Source organism: Acipenser ruthenus, chromosome 42, assembly GCF_902713425.1.
Source record: "Acipenser ruthenus chromosome 42, fAciRut3.2 maternal haplotype, whole genome shotgun sequence".
Lineage (NCBI taxonomy): Eukaryota > Metazoa > Chordata > Actinopteri > Acipenseriformes > Acipenseridae > Acipenser > Acipenser ruthenus.
This window is the reverse complement of record NC_081230.1, coordinates 10,407,077-10,427,284: the sequence shown is the minus strand read 5'-3', so window position 1 is coordinate 10,427,284 and position 20,208 is coordinate 10,407,077. Positions and strand designations below refer to the sequence as shown.

The window sequence follows — 20,208 nt, the reverse complement described above, 5'->3', positions numbered from 1 at the left end:
CCATAATGAAAGCATTGCAACGTCGTCAGAGTAAGCACAGATAATATGGCTTGTATGGCAACACTTACACCCTAGAAACGACTCTATTGTAAAAGTAGGTTCCGATACGGGTATAGCATTTCTACAGTACAATATCTGTTCGTTCACAATACAAGTCTACAGTACAATCTATGGGTATGTCATGATGAAACACAGAACAATTCAGCTGTACGGCCCAAGAGCCCAATCCGAAACACAGAATATTAACCCTAACTATATGTTAAACCCTTATAAGAAACAGACACGCCTACGAGCTTCTATAAGGTGTTTACAGTTCGTTGTTTAATGCAATATACAATAACTGCAGCATATAACTCCGGAGTATAGATCTGACTGACAGATTCTTGTCGACTAAAAAAAAACCAAACCTCCACCCCTTTAAACAGCCTGCCCCTTTAATCGCGTCTCTGCCTGTCTGTGTGTGTTTGTGTTGGAGGTCTGGTTCAGGCTGCCTTGTCAGCTTCACACTTTGTATGTATCAATGCAGGGCAATGGGCATCTTGCAAACATGGCTAAGAACGCAACCGCTTTCACGATCGTGTTGTGGGCTGTGCTGCTTGGGACCTGCACCGGTGAGTCCGGGATCTGTTTGTCTTTTTATCACGATGGCTATTTTTTCTTATTGTGATTCTGCCGGATCACGGCGTTGCTGTATTTAAAAAACAGAACAAACAAACAAACAAAACAGTCATTTCCTTGTAATATTAGTAGTAGCAGACAACATGGCGTACTGGTGAGCTCCCTCAGCGGCTGAACGGACGATTCAAAACAGTAATACTTGCGCTCTCCGGGCCAAGCACAGGCATCGATGTTGCCATGTTTGCAAACTAGATTTGCTACAGTACACAATGTATATATAAACAGCAATTTATTACAGCGCTAATAGCAACACACACGCGCGCGCTCGCGTTCCTTAAAACCTGCATCAATAACGTTCTGACCCGAGTTTATATACCACGGGTTCTGTGATCTGGTACTATCGGTACATCTTATTATCTGTGCCTGGTTTCGATCCGCGTACAGAAGCAGTTTGAAATGTGATACCGTGTTCAAGCGTGTAAAGGCGTTGAGAGGCTGTGTGGTCTTATTATTATTATTATTATTATTATTATTATTATTATTATTATTATTATTATTATTATTATTATTATTATTATTGATGATGATGATGATGCGTGTTAAGCAGGTTTGTCTCCCTTGTGTGCGCGCGTGTTATTGTTGCATTTTCAGCCGAATGAATCAATTGAAATGTCCGGCGCGTTTGAAATCCCACCCGAGTCAGTTTAATAAGTTCAAACGGCCTGGGTTTTTTGTTTGTAGCTGAAAAACTGTTTTTATTTATTGTATTTTATTTCTGTGATGGATGCATTTATTTTGGGCTGCTGTATTAGCAACTAAATCACTACATTGCCAGTGTGACGCAAAAAAGACTATCACGTTGTATGCGCGTCACGAATCCGAATTGCCGACTACGGGACCTTCCTTTTGTTAGTCAGGTTTGTGGTCTCTTTCCAGAACCACAGATGGCTAGGCCCTGCGTAGAATATTAATGTCTTCTAGCCGTCTTCACGCCCAGCCCACTGGACACAATATATCAATATCGTTTTAAATGATGCTATTTCTTACTGTTAAAAAAGATTAACTGATGTGAACCAACTACACGTGTAACAAACTGTTATTTAACAAAGCCAGCCTATTCTATGGAATGGTGATGAACAGCACGAATCGACCGTGTTTCTATTGTCCGTAATAAACGTGCTGCCGCGGGATGGATTTTTACAACCACTTATTTATCATTACTATTACTTACATATATATATATAGTGTGTGTGTGTCTAATATATATATATATATATAATATATATATAATATGATAAACAGTTATGCTATCTGTATTCTTGTCTACATTTTGAAAGTAACCAAGAAGTTACTACGTATTATTATTATTATTATTGTATTATTATTATTATTATTATTATTATTATTATTATTATTATTATTATTATCATTAAATAATAATACAAAACAACGCATTTTTTGTATCCGTGGTAATTATTAGTTGGTTAATAACACACGCATACGGTAAGGTTTTTTGATAAAGAACGCGTGGATTTGACAGACAGACGCGTTCGGTACTTGTCACTGTAACTGTACTGTTGTAACAACGTGTCTTTGCAAAACAATAATGTCTGGGTTTAGTGTGGGGGCGGCATTTCTATTGTAAATCAAAATGTCACGGCTTTGCTTTCTTTTATTTATTTTTTATATAATTGTTATTGTTGGAACTTGACGTCTAAAAAAAAACCAAAAACAAACCCACACAATACTAACGTTTACCTGTCCCAGACCCATACAATACTAACGTTTACCTGTCCCAGACCCACACAATACTAACGTTTACCTGTCCCAGACCCATACAATACTAACGTTTACCTGTCCCAGACCCATACAATACTAACGTTTACCTGTCCCAGACCCATACAATACTAACGTTTACCTGTCCCAGACCCATACAATACTAACGTTTACCTGTCCCAGACCCATACAATACTAACGTTTACCTGTCCCAGACCCATACAATACTAACGTTTACCTGTCCCAGACCCACACAATACTAATGTTTACCTGTCCCAGACCCATACAATACTAACGTTTACCTGTCCCAGACCCATACAATACTAACGTTTACCTGTCCCAGACCCATACAATACTAACGTTTACCTGTCCCAGACCCATACAATACTAACGTTTACCTGTCCCAGACCCATACAATACTAACGTTTACCTGTCCCAGACCCATACAATACTAACGTTTACCTGTCCCAGACCCATACAATACTAACGTTTACCTGTCCCAGACCCATACAATACTAACGTTTACCTGTCCCAGACCCATACAATACTAACGTTTACCTGTCCTGTAATGATTTATTTTAAAAACACAACAGGTCTGCACATATTGGTTCTGATTTTACGATTCAATAGAAGAAAAGAAATAACAATTTATTTTGCAAATTAAAGTTCGATTTGTTCCTAACTGCAGACGCTCTTTTGTAGAAACTGTTCATGTGAATGAATGCTGGTAAAGGCACAGTAAAGGCATGGAAACTGAAACGGGGTGTGTAACACTACGGCTGAAAATGCTGCTGCTGTTGTGTCCACAAGAGAAACTGCACTGTTCATGTGTTCAGTTCACGAACGTGGCTTTGATGTGGGTTTCAAGCATGTTTTGCTTGCGTACAGGATGTGTTGTAATCGTGGTTGGCTGTTTCTGTTTCATACAGTCAATCCTGTTCGTTTGAGGACGGAATGCGTTCAGACTTGACTGCGTAATACAAACATCCTGGAATGCTGGGAGTTCCCATTCACTGCTCGAGAGTCTCTATTTAAAATACAGGAAGCATGAAAGCAAAGCAGAGCAGACCTGGGCTCAGTTACAATTATAAATGCAATTGCAATTAGAGCAGAATTGTTTGCTGGAATTGTAAATCCAAATCTAACGCTATGTTGTTCAATTATAAATAGTCCCAATTACGCTACAGAAATTACAATTTATAATTACAATTACACTACAAAGTAACATAAACCACGACACACATGAACATGTTTACTGTATTCATTCTAAATAACCAGCAGTAATCACAGGTACAAATACAGGAACATAACTTCTTGGGGTCCATGGAAGTGGAAAACAAGAGTAATGATCAAATGCATAACTGAATTGTAATCGATGAACTTCAACATTCATCCACGTGTAAATCTAAACCACAGCCAGTACCTTCACTGGTAATTATTACATCATAGGAATAGTGCGATAGCAAACGTTAAACGTTAAAAATTAAACTCTTTAAGAATTGGTTTCATGACCGGCACACTTGATTGATTTGTGTTTGGATTTCATTTTAGACCGTGCTAAGTAGCTGCTCCAATTACAAAATGCTGTGGAATGAAACCAGACCATGTTCGCTTGCAGCTTGTCCTGCAGGAGCCCCGCAGCGATGGAAGCTGCCCGTTCTGCAGCACGTTTGGGAAACGTTAATGTGTTCTAATGGATGTAATGTGAACCGGAGGAGAGCTGCTTTGCTGTCACGGTGTTTGTATCAGGGAGCCTGGTGTGTTTGCATGGGCGGGGGTGGCTCTTTTACTCGCAGTCTTGCACAGACCCGTCACACCTCATGTCCCTGAGAACAATAGCTTTAGTGAGTCCGGCAACCCACGGGGCTTCACAGCGGTATCCCGTCAAAACAATACACATGGGGCATGCCATGCCAGGGGCAAAAGACACGGTCCGTGAAGGAGATGAGGCCAGTTTCCACTGTGCAGTACAGCAAGGGCAACTGAGAAGATCACATTTCATCTGTAGCCTTGAACTTTGCATCATCTATCGTACAGTTATTTTCAGAAAATATAGGCACTGAAGGCACAGAAGTAAAATAGAAACTGTTCTGTAACTACCAGCTGGCAATCATTGCTCGACACTTGCAACGCATAGAATGAGTTTCTGAATTCCAGTAGAACTCAACTCTGCCATGCAAACATGGCCGCTGGTTCTACTTAAGATTCATAAACGGGCACTGATCAAACGTGTGCTGTGCTGTAGTTTAAAATCGCTCCATCGGACCCTGCTTGTGTACAAATACTAGCATCATCAACTTCTACACAAGTGCCTTCAGCGTGTGAGACGAGGGCAGTGCCAGGCTTCAGACTCTGGTGGTGTTCAGAGATGCACCGTTTAGATTTTTGAACAATGTCCGTATGCTACAGATAATCCACACGTCCCTCTGCATGCAAGCCTTGAATTGGATTTATTGACATAATGACTAGCCTGAGTTCAGTAATTCAGGAACAGCAGACAAATTGCCCTGACAGCAGGTTTAATAATACGCTGAAGACACTGAACATCTACAGCAGTGGCAGGAACGTGAAGGTGGAGGCACTTTAGACAGAAGGCAGATGGCTGCTTATTTAAGATGCTTCTCTCTTGATTTGGGAAAAGAAGACAGCCTACTGTGTGTACTGGGGAGCTGGCAACGTAACGGCTGAATGTAGGCTTGTTAATGATGTTCTTCAGTTAACTCTGCGTTGTGCCTTTTTAAAATGGAAATGGTTGCTATGCATTTTGCATGGGAAGCTAGCATGTTCTGGCATGCTTTCTGTATGACTGGGACTCATGCAGTAGTAAGCTAGCGTTGTCACTGTTGAAAGCATTTGGCACAGCGTTTGTCTGCTTGGTATACAAATGGAGATGGACATATCAAGTTTCAGTTGTTTCTAGTTATTTGTAGAGGGGGAAAAACAAAACGACGTGGAATTGTTTCCATCATAGTATGAAGTTGATCATTTTCCTTCTCTGGTTTTAAAGATGGGATTTGGGAATAGCTCGGACCCTCCTGCCAATGCTTCTCCTTCAGCCCACATGAACAGATAGATGCATGTCTTGTTAATTCTGTGCTTGATCTCTGTGCTGCTGATGAAGTTTGAACCGCACGTGTTTTTGTGTTTGTACATTGGAAGTGTCTTTTTTTTCCCTTGTAGACCAGACCTCGGTCTCAATGGCTAAATGAAAGAAAGAGATGAGTAGAAGTCTCAGATGTTTGGGCTTGTGCCGCCTTCGTGGTACTAATAGATATTTTTCTAAAAAGCTGTCCGCTGAAACGCTCCTCAACTTTGTCAAAATGGGTGGAATGTTGTTGCTCAAAAGGAAGTTGAAGTTTGTGGTGTTCTTGTTAAGAGACAGTTCCCGGTATTGAACGCTGGCCAGGAAGCTGGAGTCACTGGAGCAGCAAATGAATACACCAGCCTGGGAATAAACCGACACCTCGGTCTTCTGAACTCAATCCAGCTGGAAGATCTCAACGGCTTCATGCGAGTGTGAGCGGGACACGATGCCCTCGCTTGCTGTAATCGCTACCTTCAGAATCACTGCCTTTATTTAGCTTCTGCTCGGGACATTCCAGCTGGGGCGTGGCCAAGTTAGGAAGTTTTGTTTAAACCCTGTTGCGTTTTAAGGAATCTTAAAAGCCAAGTGCGTTCACAGGGTCACCTTGGTGCTTTGTGTGTGCGTAGTTCAAGTCGGATGACGTTGAACTGACTTCCTAAACTGTTACAAATATTGAGACACAAACGAGCCAAGCTGTGAGTAAAGCAGTAATGTGGGTGAGACTACATATCAGTACATTTCTATGTATATGAAAAATATATTAAACAAATGTAACACTTGGAAAACATTTCAACACTAAACTTTTAACATCATTGAACTACACCCAGTGCTCCAGATAAGGTTTTAGGTCTACTCTCCAATTTCGACACTCCTGTGAGTAAAATGCAACATTACTTTGAGGTCATCCAATAAATACAGTACATACTTTAATGCTTATGGGGCATGAATTAACTACAGCCTTGCATTTTAACTGTCATTTTACTCTGAACTCCTCTACAAAAACTTGAAATAAAATCAAAAACAATTTATTCTTATTTGCTTTCCTGACCACAAACAATATGGCTGTAAAACAAATAAACGCAGAAGCAGATATTTTTGTTTTTATTCCAACGCTGCAGATGGAGTATACTTCATAAAAGGCCTGCATGCACAGCCTACATATTTATAAAGAAATGATCCGATTCTATTCCTGATTGATGGCTATAGCAGTACAAAGCATCCCAACTCTCTCAAACACAGGATACTGTATTTATTATACAGATTACCTTTCATGTTTTACAGGAAGACACATTTTAAAACCAGGTTTTTGTTTTTTGTCCTGTCTTTTTGAAATCGCTTATTAAAAGCAGCGCTGAAGATATCATGGCAACTCCCACTCACACACGAGATAAGTAGAAGGGTTCAGGAATGAAGACTCGTTTTGTTGTTGTGTAGCGCCGATCCTGGCGAATGAGGGCATGCCTATACACCATGGCTGTTCCAGCTCGTCATAAAAACCTGAAATGGGTGAAACTGCTATGCAATAGGAGTCTTATTTCCAGCCCTGCTAATTCTCGTCTTTTAATACGTGTTATTTCATGAAAAAATTGTAGTAACTAAAATAAAAAAAAATTCACAGGTAGCCGTAAAGGTTTTAAACAGTTGCTGCATTATAATGTTAACTGCGATCCTCATACATGTCATTATGGGAGCAAGCTTTGGATTGTACGTCAGTCCTGTACATGTGTTTAAGAAGGAGACGCTAGTGTAAAGCTAGCAGTGAGGTAAGTGTGTGTGTGTGTGTGTGTGTGTGTGTGCGGTTTCACTTCCCCCAAGCTAGCCTCCCTTTACAGTAACTCCTACTGCAGCACCAAGGCAGCGACTGCCAACACGATCAATACAACACAAACCAGCGGCCCTACAGTAACATCACGGGACTGACTGATCGAGACTTTAATGTCGGAGTGGGCTGGAGGCAGCAATCTTCAGAGGCTTGACCCACGTCAAGAGAAATGCATCAGACTGGCTCTGAGATCAAGCCTGCCCCCAGCATTGATCCAGTCTGAGAGAGTGGCAGGAGACAGTCAGCCTCCAAAGGAAATCGATAACACCGGAGGGGTAGTAGAAAGTGAATCTCTCCCCTTGCTGCAGTGCGGGTTAGTTTCTCATTAACGCATTTGAACCCAGTTCTTCACTGCTTTGGGCATTGTCTTTTTATATACAGTGTATTTTCTTACAGTCTCTCCAGTAGGATTATTTAACCTTTAATTTCGTAAATGTGTAAACTGTAGCCTTAAACACATTCAAACTGTAAACTTAAACATGTGTAAACTAGCATTAAACATGTGTAAACTATAGCATTAAACATGTGTAAACTATAGCATTAAACATGTGTAATCAACTCGGGAACGTTTGTCACCGTTAGGAGTCCTTCATTTTGTATAAATCGCTGCAGCTGTGTGTGTATAAGACTGTACCTGCTCATCATTCAACTTTATGAAAAAGACACTGAAATATTGAATATGAAATACATTGTTAAAGTTGAAATGTTTAGGAAATGAAATGCAGACTAACGCAGACACGGGGTGTGGGGGGGGGTAACCCCCGTGCTGTGCGCAGTATATAAGCACAGCTCTCCAGACTCCAGGGGGCTGTTCTGTGTCTGATCCCTGCAACATTAACCTGTCTGGAGCTAAAGGGGGTAATGGGGGGGGGGGGGCAGCTTGCTGCGCTCCAGGGCTGTTGTCTAGACGCCAGTGGCTAAATCCCAGTTCAAACCCCTAATCTGAGCACAAAAGAGGTCTTTATAGAGGTGGGATTAGTGGGATACAGAGCAGACCCCCGCCCCCCCCCCCCCCCCCCCCATTTGTTACAGCACCCCTCGTACACTGGCCCCTTTGTCTGTGTGTTTGGTTGCCTGTTTTTTGTTCTAAATACCTCCAGTTAAGGTTTTCTGCTTTATTCAGGATTTCAGCGTAATGTCTTGCACATGGCAAGGTTGTAAAATGCTCCTGTGATTTAAAAAAATAAAATAAAAAATGTTAAGTAGTCAATCTCATGGGGGAACAGAGCTCAGGAAATCTGGTTAGGCCATGAACTTGACATTAATTAAAGGAAGACAACAGGGTAAGGTTTAAAACAGGCGAACCGCACACACTCGTTTGTCTCTTGTTTCTTCAATTGTTACAGCAGGGGAACAGAACAGCAGTGGTCTCCCCACTTGATTCTGATTCCTCTCAGATGTGGAGACTCCTGTAATGACTCCAGAGCTGCTTCACTCTGGAACCCTGCCATGCTGTCATGTCTGCTTTCAGTATCATCAGGCAGACCGATCCCTACTTCACTAGCTTGCTGTTCTTCTTGGATGGCTGGAGTGGAGCTTTGTAGTGCAGTGCAGTACAGTAGACTGACCACGTTCTCGTTCTGCACACTTCTCAGATCCTGCGGGCTTCAATTCCATTAGCAGCAGCCCTGTTTAATTCATAGTTGTCGGACTCTGTCTTGTTTAATTGCACTGTACACGTTGCTTGGTGATCTGGGTGCCCCTGTGGCTTACCACAAGGCATACGTTTGGTTGCCCACAAGCCACAGCACTGGAGTTTGCTCCCACATTAATGAACCCGGTCGTGCGATGGTCTCTCCTCCAGACCGCCGCTCTCCCTTGCTGTCCGCATTCCAGCTGATTCAGCCCTTTCTGACGGCTGTAATAAAAGGTGGTGTCTGTATCAGGAGCGTCTCTCTCATTGGGATGCAGATTGGACTGGACTGCTGGGATAGAAATGAGACTGTTGCGTCGCAGTGTCACCCGTTCCAGGTTTTAATACGAGCTTGATTAGCACCAGAGTATAGGTCTTCTGAAACTCGTAGTAAAACCAGGAACGGATCGTACTGCTAAGCAGTGGGAGTCTTATTTCCAACCCCATTGGAAAACACTGAATATTAGTAATGTGTTTTTTTCCCAGCTGGTTTTTATAATAGATACAGGGCCTTTTCCTAACAGGCAGTGCCATCACGTTTCAGTAAACCCTGCTAGTGTTTTATTTATTTAAATAATGGACATTTTGAATGAAAACAAAAATCATGATTTTGGTAAAGTTTAATAGCCCTGAAACCATGGCTTCAATAACATGCCCTAAGAAAGTGTGTGTGTGTGTGTGTGTGTGTGTGTGTGTGTGTGTGTGCGTGCAGCGCTGTAGGGCTCAGATTTACTGGAAACGATTATAAAAAGAGGGGAAGTGACTGACAGATAGCATCTTCGCACTTGACTTGGAGACGATAAAGTCACAAAGGGAGATCTAGGATTAAGTGTTCAGGCTCTGTGAAGCGTTCTTCCACTGTTGCATGAAACTGTGTATTAGCAGCTTAGTTTAGGACCAGCATCTCGCTTTGCACAGTCTGCCTACATTTCTCAAGAGACCCGTCTTTTTCTGGGATGTCTGTATCTTTTACAGCCTTTCTTAGATCTGTGTCTGACTGTGGTAGCATTCGCTGTTCCCACGGCAGGGTTATTGCTCGGGCGCTGCCTTTGATTTCATCATTCCATGAAGTCGCCTGTTTTAAGACCCTGTGTGGTTACTGAAAAGTATGTGCTGCATGGTGCAGGTGGACTGTAGCCCCAGCCCCTTGCCTTGCAGCAACAGAGACTGTAGATAAACCGTGTGTGTTACTAAGGGCTCATGTTACAGTACTTGCTGTATGAGGTACAGTAACTGCAGGCTCATTGGCAGCCATCACCCTGTCCATCCAAACTCAATTCATGTGTGCTTTTTCATAATAAATAAAACACGCCTGGGGATGTTTTTTTGTTCCAAGTGTATTTCTTTGAAGCTCCAGCTTCTTCACAAGCCAGTCCTTGCCTGACTCCTACCCCAGGGCTATGTGGCAGTCTGGCAGCCGTTATTCCAAATGAAGAATCGGAGAAGTCGGAGACTGGCTGGCATGGATTGCGTTTTTTTGGCATCAGCGCATGGATTGCGAAAAGTCAATCCTGAGATCAATAGAATGTGAAATGCACTGACTACCAACCAGCTTAAACCAAAAAGAGCCTTTATAAACGTACTCAAATCAATAGAGAATTGTGCTTTATCTCAAATCGACCTGTTTCATACATCAATCTGACCTGCAACACCAGTGCCCAAGCTGCAGTAACCTCCTCGTGTACCCGGATAGCAGCGCACTGATCCAATCCCTTATTAACCTGGTCAGTAATGAAGGAGGGTATTCACAGCCGTCCACAAGCATGACGTGTTTGTGTGCGTGTGCGCGCGTGTGTGTGTGCGTGATTTTCTTCTGAACAGAAATCCCCTTTTCTTGACAGTCTTTAGGAATAATTAAACATTCTCTCTCTCTCTCTCAATCTCGTTCTATCCTGGAATCTATTTCAATAGGATCTGACATGCCCCAACAAATGTTTATCACTGAGCCTGTTCACAATAATTGCATATTTCTTATTGCATTAAGTCGCTTGCAGCCGTTCTGTTTGCTGCTGTTTAAGATGAGCTCATCTGCTCACTCAGATCTTAGTCCAGTTAGTTTAGATATCCACTGAGTAGTCTTTAAGCCTTCGTAGCGCTGTGTCACAGGATAAACATGCAGTCCGTGCAGCAGAGGGAGGTTATGAATCGTCAGTCTCTGCTGTGGCTCACCTGGTATACCCACGGCCACGTGGACCAGCACTCCAGGTCACGTCTGTTAGTTTGTCATTAACGTCTGGTGACTGCAGTTCTGCAGTAGCCTGTATGCTGATCTTTGTAAACTGGATTAGATGGGGAAACCATTTTAATCTTAATCGAGTTTGCCTTTATTATAAACTGAACGTTTCTATTCCTAATCTGATTGGTTTATCAGAAGTTAAGTTTCTTGTTTTTCTTGTTTGTTTTTTTTTTTTTAATGAATTGATCCAGTTGAACCTTGGACTGATCATATCAGTTTCAGACACAGTAATAGGGGGACTTTCCAGATATGCTGAGTGTACAGAGTCAATGAAACAGGCACACAATGAATTCATTTTCCCAGCTTGTGAAAGATTGCTGTGTTGCTGCGTTGTTCTTTGTAGTGGGGAGTCTGGCAGTGGTATGCATGGTATTCTCTGCAGAGCAATGTCTAGTTTCTTGTATTGCAGTGCTCAGAGTTCCTATAGGATTGCGTACAGGACCAGCCTTCAGGAAGTGTCACAGCGCCCTCTGCTGTTCTTGCTGGTGTATAATGATGAGCTGCAATCCCTGTAACATTAAAGCAAAGCTGAGCCATACAGGGAATTACATCAAGTAGGCATTTCAGCTTTGAAATCCAAAGGCATTTGGTGGAGAGAAGTCTTATAGAGGAATATGGCACACTGTTTGAAATGGAGGGGGGCTGCCTTGGACCACAGGGATAGAAGTAAGACTCGTATTGCACAGCAGTCTCGCCCATTCCAGGTTTTATTTTGAGCTTGATCAGTGTATAGGTAACAAGCTCAGGTGCATCTTATTAAATTCAGTGAAGACCAGGAGTGGATCAAACTGCTATGCAATGGGTCGTTATTTCCACAGGCTGACCTGTTTTGAAACCAGCTTTGTTCTTTTGCTGTTGTTTATTTCCCTCTGCCTTCCCGTCCCCAGGCCTGAGATGTAACTGCACGCAATGCGACAGGACGGATTTCCAGTGCGAAACGGACGGGGCGTGCATGGCCTCCACCTCCTACATCAACGGGGTGGAGCACCACGTGCGCATGTGCATCCCAGCCAGGGAGCTGGAGCCTGCCGGCCAGCCCATCTACTGCCTGAGCGCCAAGGACCTGCGAAACACCCACTGCTGCTACACGGACTTCTGCAACAACGTGGACCCGGGCCGGCCCAGCGGTGAGCCCCTGTACTAGCCAGCCCTTAGAAGAGCTCCCCTTAATAACAGCATAGCAAGGTGTAACTAAGCAAAGGCCAGCGTTGTAAAGCAGATCAAACAAACCAATGTAAACTAACCCTTCTAGCAAAACTTGAATCAAGCAGAAAACCCCTGGCATGCTGTGCTGGTGCTGTGCTTGTTGGGTGATGTGTGTGTTTGTTTGTAGGCACCCCCAGTGGGTTTGGCTACACGCCCTCCGGCTGGGGCCCGGTGGAGCTGGCCGTGGTGATCGCCGGCCCTGTGTTCCTGCTCTGCGTGATCCTCATCGTGGCCGTCTTCCTGTTCCAGCACCACCAGCGCGTTTACCACAACCGGCAGCGACTCGAGGCGGAGGAGCCCTCCTGCGACCACCTGTACCTGGCCAAGGACAAGACCCTGCAGGACCTGATCTTCGACCTGTCTACCTCGGGGTCCGGCTCCGGTAACGCAGACACACACAGAGAGGCCCGGGCAGACACACAGGCACATAAATACAGAGTTTTTGTGAATTTCTTTGCTCTTGATCAAATCCTAAAACAAATATCCTAAAACAAACACCGTAACTAATGACAACCGTGAAAAGCTACTGCTTCGCTTCTAAAGCGGGCCTTGCGACATCAAGTTCAGCTGACTTACAAATGCGGACTTCGTAGTATTTTTACACAGTGACAAAATACAGATTTCATCTGGGTTGCATATGCAGTTTCAAAAACAAGAAGCCAACAAGTAAACAGATACATATATCTCATTTCATGCTGCCTCAACAATTAGTGATAACCGGGGTCTGCAAAACTAGCCAACAGGATGGGGAATTATAAAATGTGTGCGTGCTTCCTGTGCACTTTTAAAAGGGCTGTGCTGCCCCTGGACTGTGTTCTGAAGCAGTCTCTCTCCCCCCCGCAGGCCTCCCCCTGTTTGTGCAGCGCACAGTGGCCCGGACCATCGTTCTGCAGGAGATCATAGGGAAGGGTCGCTTCGGGGAGGTGTGGAGAGGGAAGTGGCGCGGAGGCGACGTGGCCGTGAAGATCTTCTCCTCCCGGGAGGAGCGCTCCTGGTTCAGAGAGGCTGAGATCTACCAGACCATCATGCTGCGGCACGAGAACATCCTGGGCTTCATCGCCGCCGACAACAAGGGTAACTGCAACAGGGCGCCACGCCCACTCCAGTGTAGAGCACGCATGGGAATGAGTCCCGTTGCACAGCGGCTTCATCCATTCCTGGTTTCACCATGAGTTTAGTAAGCACACCTGACCTTGTTAACTATATGCCGGGTCTAATCCAGCACATATTAAAAACTGGAATGGGGGAAACTGCTGTGCAATAGGAGTAGAAAGTCTCGTTCTCAAACCTTTCTTCTGTTCTTCCTTTCAGACAACGGGACCTGGACTCAGCTGTGGCTGGTGTCAGACTACCATGAGTACGGCTCCCTCTTTGACTACCTGAACCGCTACTCCGTGACCATTGAGGGCATGATCAAGCTGGCCCTGTCCGCAGCCAGTGGCCTGGCCCACCTGCACATGGAGATCGTCGGCACGCAAGGTGTGTGAGCAAGAGTCAGGGCTGGAAGTGAGACTCCTGTTGCATAAGTGAATGACTTGCCCAGTATTGCTACATAAAGAATACCTGTGTTTACCGTCCCCTGCAGGTAAGCCTGGTATTGCACACAGAGACCTGAAGTCCAAGAACATCCTGGTGAAGAAGAACGGCATGTGTGCCATCGCGGACCTGGGGCTGGCAGTGCGGCACGACTCTGTGACCGACACCATCGACATCGCACCCAACCAGCGCGTCGGCACCAAGAGGTGCTCCTCACTAAAGTCTTCTTTAAGTCAGTGCCCTGCTTGATACACAGCTGGAATTTAAGTGGAGATAGACTTGGGACAGGGGGAAGGGGACACTTCTTCACACAGAGTGGGGAGGAGATGGAACAGGGCAGCCTAGTCGTGTTGTTGAGTCAAACGCTGGGATCCTTTAAGACCCGACTTGACAAAGTTGTGAGATGAATCAGCTGCTCAGAACTGGACGAGCGCGAGTGGCCTCCTCTCGCTGCTAAACTTTCTTGTGTGTGTGATTGACAGGTACATGGCCCCTGAGGTTCTGGACGAGACGATCAACATGAAGCACTTCGACTCGTTCAAGTGTGCGGATATCTACGCTCTGGGCCTGGTCTACTGGGAGATCGCTCGCCGGTGCAGTGCGGGAGGTGAGAGACCCTTCCACAAGCTTCCAACCAACCCTCCTAGCAAGCTGGCACGCTCGCGCTCCTCCTAAACCTCACCCCTCTCCTACCCCTCCTTGTGAGACAGGTCCCCTCAAGCTGGCACGCTCGCGCTCCTAAACCTCGCCCCTACCCTACCCACCCCCCCCCCCCTCCCCCAGTGAGACAGGAACTTTGTTCCACCCAGGTAGAAGTGAAGTTCTTGTTGCTTTGCATGGGGGGGGATGCTTTCACCCCTCTACTCACCCCTCTACTCGCCCCTCCAGGAATCCATGAAGAGTACCAGCTCCCATACTACGAGCTGGTGCCCTCTGACCCCTCCATCGAAGAGATGCGCAAGGTCGTGTGTGACCAGAAACTGCGGCCCACCGTTCCCAACTGGTGGCAGAGCTACGAGGTATTCATGACCCCAGTCCAGCTACGAAAACTGAACCCAATCAGGGTTTTTAATGTTGTGAATTGTGTATTGGTGCACACGGAATGGTTCTGTCTGTATGCATGTTAATGGCGTGTGTGTGTGTGTGCATGTTAATGGATTGAGTTTGTCTCTGTGGTGTGTGTCTCTCTGTATGCTTGTTAATGGTTCGTATCTCTGCAGGCGCTGAAGGTGATGGGGAAGATCATGAGGGAGTGCTGGTACTCGAATGGGGCGGCCAGACTCACGGCTCTGCGGATCAAGAAGACCCTCTCCCACCTCAGCGTTCTGGAAGACGTCAAGATCTGAACGACCAACGAAAACCAGACAAAAAATCACCCAAACAAAAAAAAAAAAATAGCACGACGAAACAAAAATAAAACCTGCCAGTCAAGCCACACGAGACAAAGGCCTACCTCACCTTTTTAGCCGAAACTACTGATATTTTTAAAAAACGTTCCCCCCCCTCTGTCCACTGTTCCCTCTGGACCAAGGACTGGGTAAGCCGGACTGAAACTCGTGGTTCTGTTGGCAGTTAAAAAAAGTGTACAGTTTTGTGACACAAATATCACACAGACAAACTGACTAATGTGCAATGTATTTGACCCACTAAACACCTGTGTGTGTAAATGATGTGAACGAGGACAAGGATGTGATATTTCATTATCTTTAAAATAATATTTAAGGCTGTTCAGCCACGCTGTAACTAGAGCTAATGTGAAATCTGTGAATTGAGGGGGGGAGAGGGAGGGACGGAGGGGTGTTTATAGCAAGCGTTAGCAAACAGAATGTTACTGTCTTCTCTTTCTTTCAAACCCACCACTGTCAGATTTCAGTAAATGTGCTTTTAGAAGAAGCCTCCGTCCCTGTTGGGGTTTTTGTTTTGTTTTATTTCTGTTTACCTGCGTTTTGAAGGCTTTCAATTCGTTTTTTGGGGAACTATAAAAAGGAATCTGCACGGACTCCCAGCACCCCGAACCCTAACCCTGGTCGAACGCTAGCGCTTCCACGAGGTGCCCGGCTGGGTTTTTAACTTTGTCAATCCCACTTTGGTGGCTTCATACGTCTGCTTTCTTGTTGTTGTTCATGGAATGTCTTGAAATTGCAGCTTGCAAGGATCTTAACGGGAAATGTGATTTTTGTTTTGTTTGCACACCTTTTAATTTGCAGAGGGCAGCGGTACTGGTAAGAAATGATTCTGCGATTCACGATGCCTCCCTCTGCTCTGAATACACTTGAATTGTCTTTGTAAATTAACAGAGAGAACTCGCTTTGACTGTTTAAAAGGGAAGACTTCATCTTAAAGGCAGTTAATGTAGACAAATTGAACTCAAACTGCAAAACAAACCATCTAACAAGCCATAACCGTGGATCAGATTGCAGTCGTTTGAGGAGGGAAGGGCATGTTTTTAATGTATTTTATTTTTGTAAGTTGTAATATATGAATACCTCGAATCCTTTATAGAGGAGTTACACTGGATTGTCTCTTTGTTTCTTTGTACTGTTATGTACGTTTTGATGGCTGTATAATTAATGATTATTACAATTAAATTGGGTTTCTTAGAATCTGATTTCCTCATCTTGGCTGCAAAAGAGGAAACAAAGAAAGACAACTGCTAGATGAAATCATTACTGACAGCAACCCTCTCAAATGATTTCTTCTGGAATTGTGTGGAAAGTGCATTTTTATGCATCTTTTTTCAACACAACCTGTGTTGAAATGGCTTGTGGTGTTTTTTTTGTGTGTGTGTGTATTTTGATATGTATAGACACTGGTGTTGTGTTTTGTTAGCTGGAAATCCCAAACTGCACTACTAATATAAACACTGTATATGCTGTGGTTTCAGTCTGAGCAGGACTGCTGGAGATCACTGGATGTGGTTACAGATATGTGGGGATTGCCACAGGCTGATCTGCTTTGCACTTTGAATCACAGGTGCTGTTGGAGAATCCTTTGCATTGCAGATTGCCTGAAGGCTGCTGATCTGCATGCTTTCAGGCTGTGTTCGGCTGCAGGTATTCTCCGCACCGATAGCGCTGATCCTCAACGCTTTTGCATTGCAGATTGCCTGAAGGCTGCTGATCTGCATCCTTTCAGGCTGTGTTCGGCTGCAGGTATTCTCCGCACCGATAGCGCTGATCCTCAAAGCTTTTGGCCACGGGGTGCATGTGTGCGTTTGGCAGGCAGTCAGGGGGGTTTCTGTGATGTTTAACTGCTGATTCCAAAATGGGAAATTTAATTCAAAGGCTGATTTATCAAATTGAAAAGGCAGAGCGAGCGACAGAGCACAGAGTAAGTAGATTGTAATCAGGGCCGGGGGCCGATTCCTGTTCAATTCAAAATCCATTCCCAATTTCAATTCTCATTCCCTTTCAATCAATTCCAACACATCATTGATCAAAACTGCAGTTAGCAGCATTCTGTTAAAATGAGCTTCTCACAGAGAGTGGCAACACGACTTCACTTGAAGTCCCTGTTAGTTGGTCACCTGAAATTGGCTTGAAATTAAAGCAGTTAATCAATCACATGAATTGTGTCCTAAAATATCAATTCCAGTTCCTTCAGTGGAATCGGAATTGGGGAACCGATTTTAAAAAGGAACTGGAATTGAAAAGCAGACATTGACCCCACCCTGGCTTCAGTCTCCCTCCCAATACAGCTGCATCGCAGTGTTCAGATGCTGATTCTGTAGCGCATCGCAGGCACAGCATTGAGGACCACAGACCTATTGGAAGGCTGCTACCTGATAAGCTGTCTGCAGTGCAGTGCATGGTACCCCCACCTAAGCCCGTGGCCAGGTGTCTTCTGACCCTGTACATAAAAGCATGGTCAGGTTCATTTTAGCATGATTTCTGGAAGCGATAGGCCTTTTTATGCTTTTTTGCCAGATGTTCAGTTGACCAGATTCACAGCTCGCATTGTCTTTTTCTGGTATTCATGCTAATAAGGCCCTATCACTCCTTCAGGGTACTGTATTTAGACTGGGACTTATTGTAAATGTGTTTGTGTTTTTAAAATTACCTAGCTGCTTTCTTTACCTGCCAAAATAAGTAAATTGATGTAGTGTTATTCCGGTCCACTAGGTGGAGCTGTAGTGCTTGATGGTTTTTTTTTTTGTTTTTGTTTTTTTTGTTTTGTTTTTTTTAAGCATTTTGATTTGAAGCACGCCATGCTATATATGGAGGGATATTGAGACTTGTTCGATTGGGATTTTGATTTGGCGCACATAGCCCTCTGGTGGCAAAATGTTGCAATTGCAGCCAGTAATCTGGCCATCTCAGAGAATGTACCACAGATACAGAAGTGACTCCAGACCCCAAACGTGTGCTGTTATTTGGGTATATTCAAATTCAGCCACAGTGGCAGGGTTTGAACCTTTGTTCATTAGTAGCACATATAAATAATACAGCCTAAATAAATCAAAACGTACATCTTAAAATACTGTAGAAACCGAGTGTTTGGCTAAGGGCTGTGTTTTGCAGAGTGATTTTTTTAAAAAAACGTATTTATTATTTATCATTTTTAATTCTAAACAACGGTTTTAGGACAGAGATTTACTTCACAAATTTAAGCTTAAATAGTTTTGATTTTGTGGGTCAAACAGTAATTTTAAAATACGACAAATCAAACTGACAATATCACGATTGAAACCTTTTAATATGATCGCCCAGTAGTTTATGTTGTTGTGTCTCGTATTATTCAAAACTGCTGCTGTGTAACTGTAGTCAATGAGACCTCCTTTAGAGGTGCAGTTAGTTAACCTGGTACTGTACACACGCCAGAGTAGATCGGCGCACGGCGCGTCTATTCAATGTCACAGCTAGGCAGGGAAAAGAGAAATCACATGGAGCCAGGTCCGCCAGGATGCTCCCGCTCAGTGTCTTTCTAAACGCTATGTGCATTGATACAGAGCAGTCCTGTTTCCCTGCCCTTCGCTCGGTGGTTTCAGGTCTCAGAGAAATCACATGGAGCCAGGTCCTTCAGGATGCTCCCGCTCAGTGTCTTTCTAAACGCTATGTGCATTCATACAGAGCAGTCCTGTTTCCCTGCCCTTCGCTCGGTGGTTTCAGGTCTCAGAGAAATCACATGGAGCCAGGTCCTTCAGGATGCTTCCGCTCAGTGTTTATCTAAACGCTATGTGCATTGATACAGAGCAGTCCTGTTTCCCTGCCCTTCGCTCGGTGGTTTCAGGTCTCAGTCGCACACCTCCATCTCACGATAGGCAATGTCGATCAACAGATTTGACCTCCTCCTCCTGTATGCAAACATGTAAATACTGTTGTAAAATATTAAACCTTTTTTTTGGTGATGCTAACACGATGGTTGTCGCTGTTTCTGTACAATTTGTTTCCCTGTTTTGTTGAATTTCCTGCATGACGGCAACACGCCTCGAAGCCACAGTGGAAATGCATTGCTGTGCTGAAATGTTTTCATTTGCATACCACGCACGCTTTTGTTGTTTTAACATAACAATAGGCGCTTACCAAAGTTATTATGAGCACTTCAGAAACGTGCGAGACTGAATATAATGAACATGACACACGAGCGAGGCGGTTACTTCAAATTAATAATGCTAATAATAAGCATTCATATTTTCAGCTTTTGAAATGCGTCACGGGGATTGATATTTTAAGGGGGAAACATGTTTATGAATCAGGGATGATGATTAATATTCTTCTTCCGTGTTTTAACAATAGCCTTATTGACTTTGCGTTATTTTACGTAAAAAAAAATATTCGCAGGTAGGTTAAGAAAAATGTATATTACACGCAAACAGTGTAAACACATTTGCAGAAATTATAGTTCTATCCACACACAGTTTTTTGGGATTTTTTTTTTACCAAATCTGGTGTGGCTACTGGTGTCTCAGTTTCCTACAAACGCAATTAAAATAGTCTAAACGTGTGTGAGTTACTGTAAATTATACTTGCGGACTCAAAAGTGAAAGCGGTCAAAGTCGTAGCATCTGCCTGCCGCTGGAAGTTTACACAAGACCGCAGTGAGGCGCCCCTCAGCTTTACAACCACACTTTGAACTCTCGCACAATGACAGCCATTGTTTGAAAGAGGCCAGGGGTATTCATTTTACTAGTGTGAGTCATTTCAAAATGAATCCAAAATAATTCAAATATGTGAATCGACAGAACGAGAAGAAATCGCTTCTATACCTACCCGTCTTCTGTATAAAGTTTTTAACTGTGGTAATTAAATTAATGTTGCAGAAGCAAACCAATGAAAGGAATAGGTCGAGGCACAGCT

General features: G+C 44.0%; 1 protein-coding gene across 1 annotated transcript; it reads left to right on the top strand.

Moving 5' to 3' along the window:
- Positions 1-436: 436 nt before the first annotated feature.
- Positions 437-16,515, top strand: LOC117401025 (activin receptor type-1B-like). The gene is made up of 9 exons (XM_059011368.1): positions 437-611; positions 12,058-12,297; positions 12,504-12,758; positions 13,220-13,450; positions 13,688-13,855; positions 13,962-14,118; positions 14,395-14,519; positions 14,801-14,931; positions 15,133-16,515. Exons 1-9 carry the CDS (start codon positions 521-523, stop codon positions 15,256-15,258), a joined length of 1,524 nt encoding a protein of 507 aa, XP_058867351.1. The 5' UTR covers positions 437-520; the 3' UTR covers positions 15,259-16,515.
- The last annotated feature ends 3,693 nt before the right edge of the window (positions 16,516-20,208 follow it).

Excerpts from the sequence above, each read along its gene's own strand:
- LOC117401025 (XM_059011368.1), top strand. The coding sequence starts at position 521 with ATGCAGGGCAATGGGCATCTTGCAAACATGGCTAAGAACGCAACCGCT. Across the intron at positions 12,298-12,503 it reads GGACCCGGGCCGGCCCAGCG|GCACCCCCAGTGGGTTTGGC; the intron begins GTGAGCCCCTGT and ends GTTTGTTTGTAG. Across the intron at positions 14,932-15,132 it reads ACTGGTGGCAGAGCTACGAG|GCGCTGAAGGTGATGGGGAA; the intron begins GTATTCATGACC and ends GTATCTCTGCAG.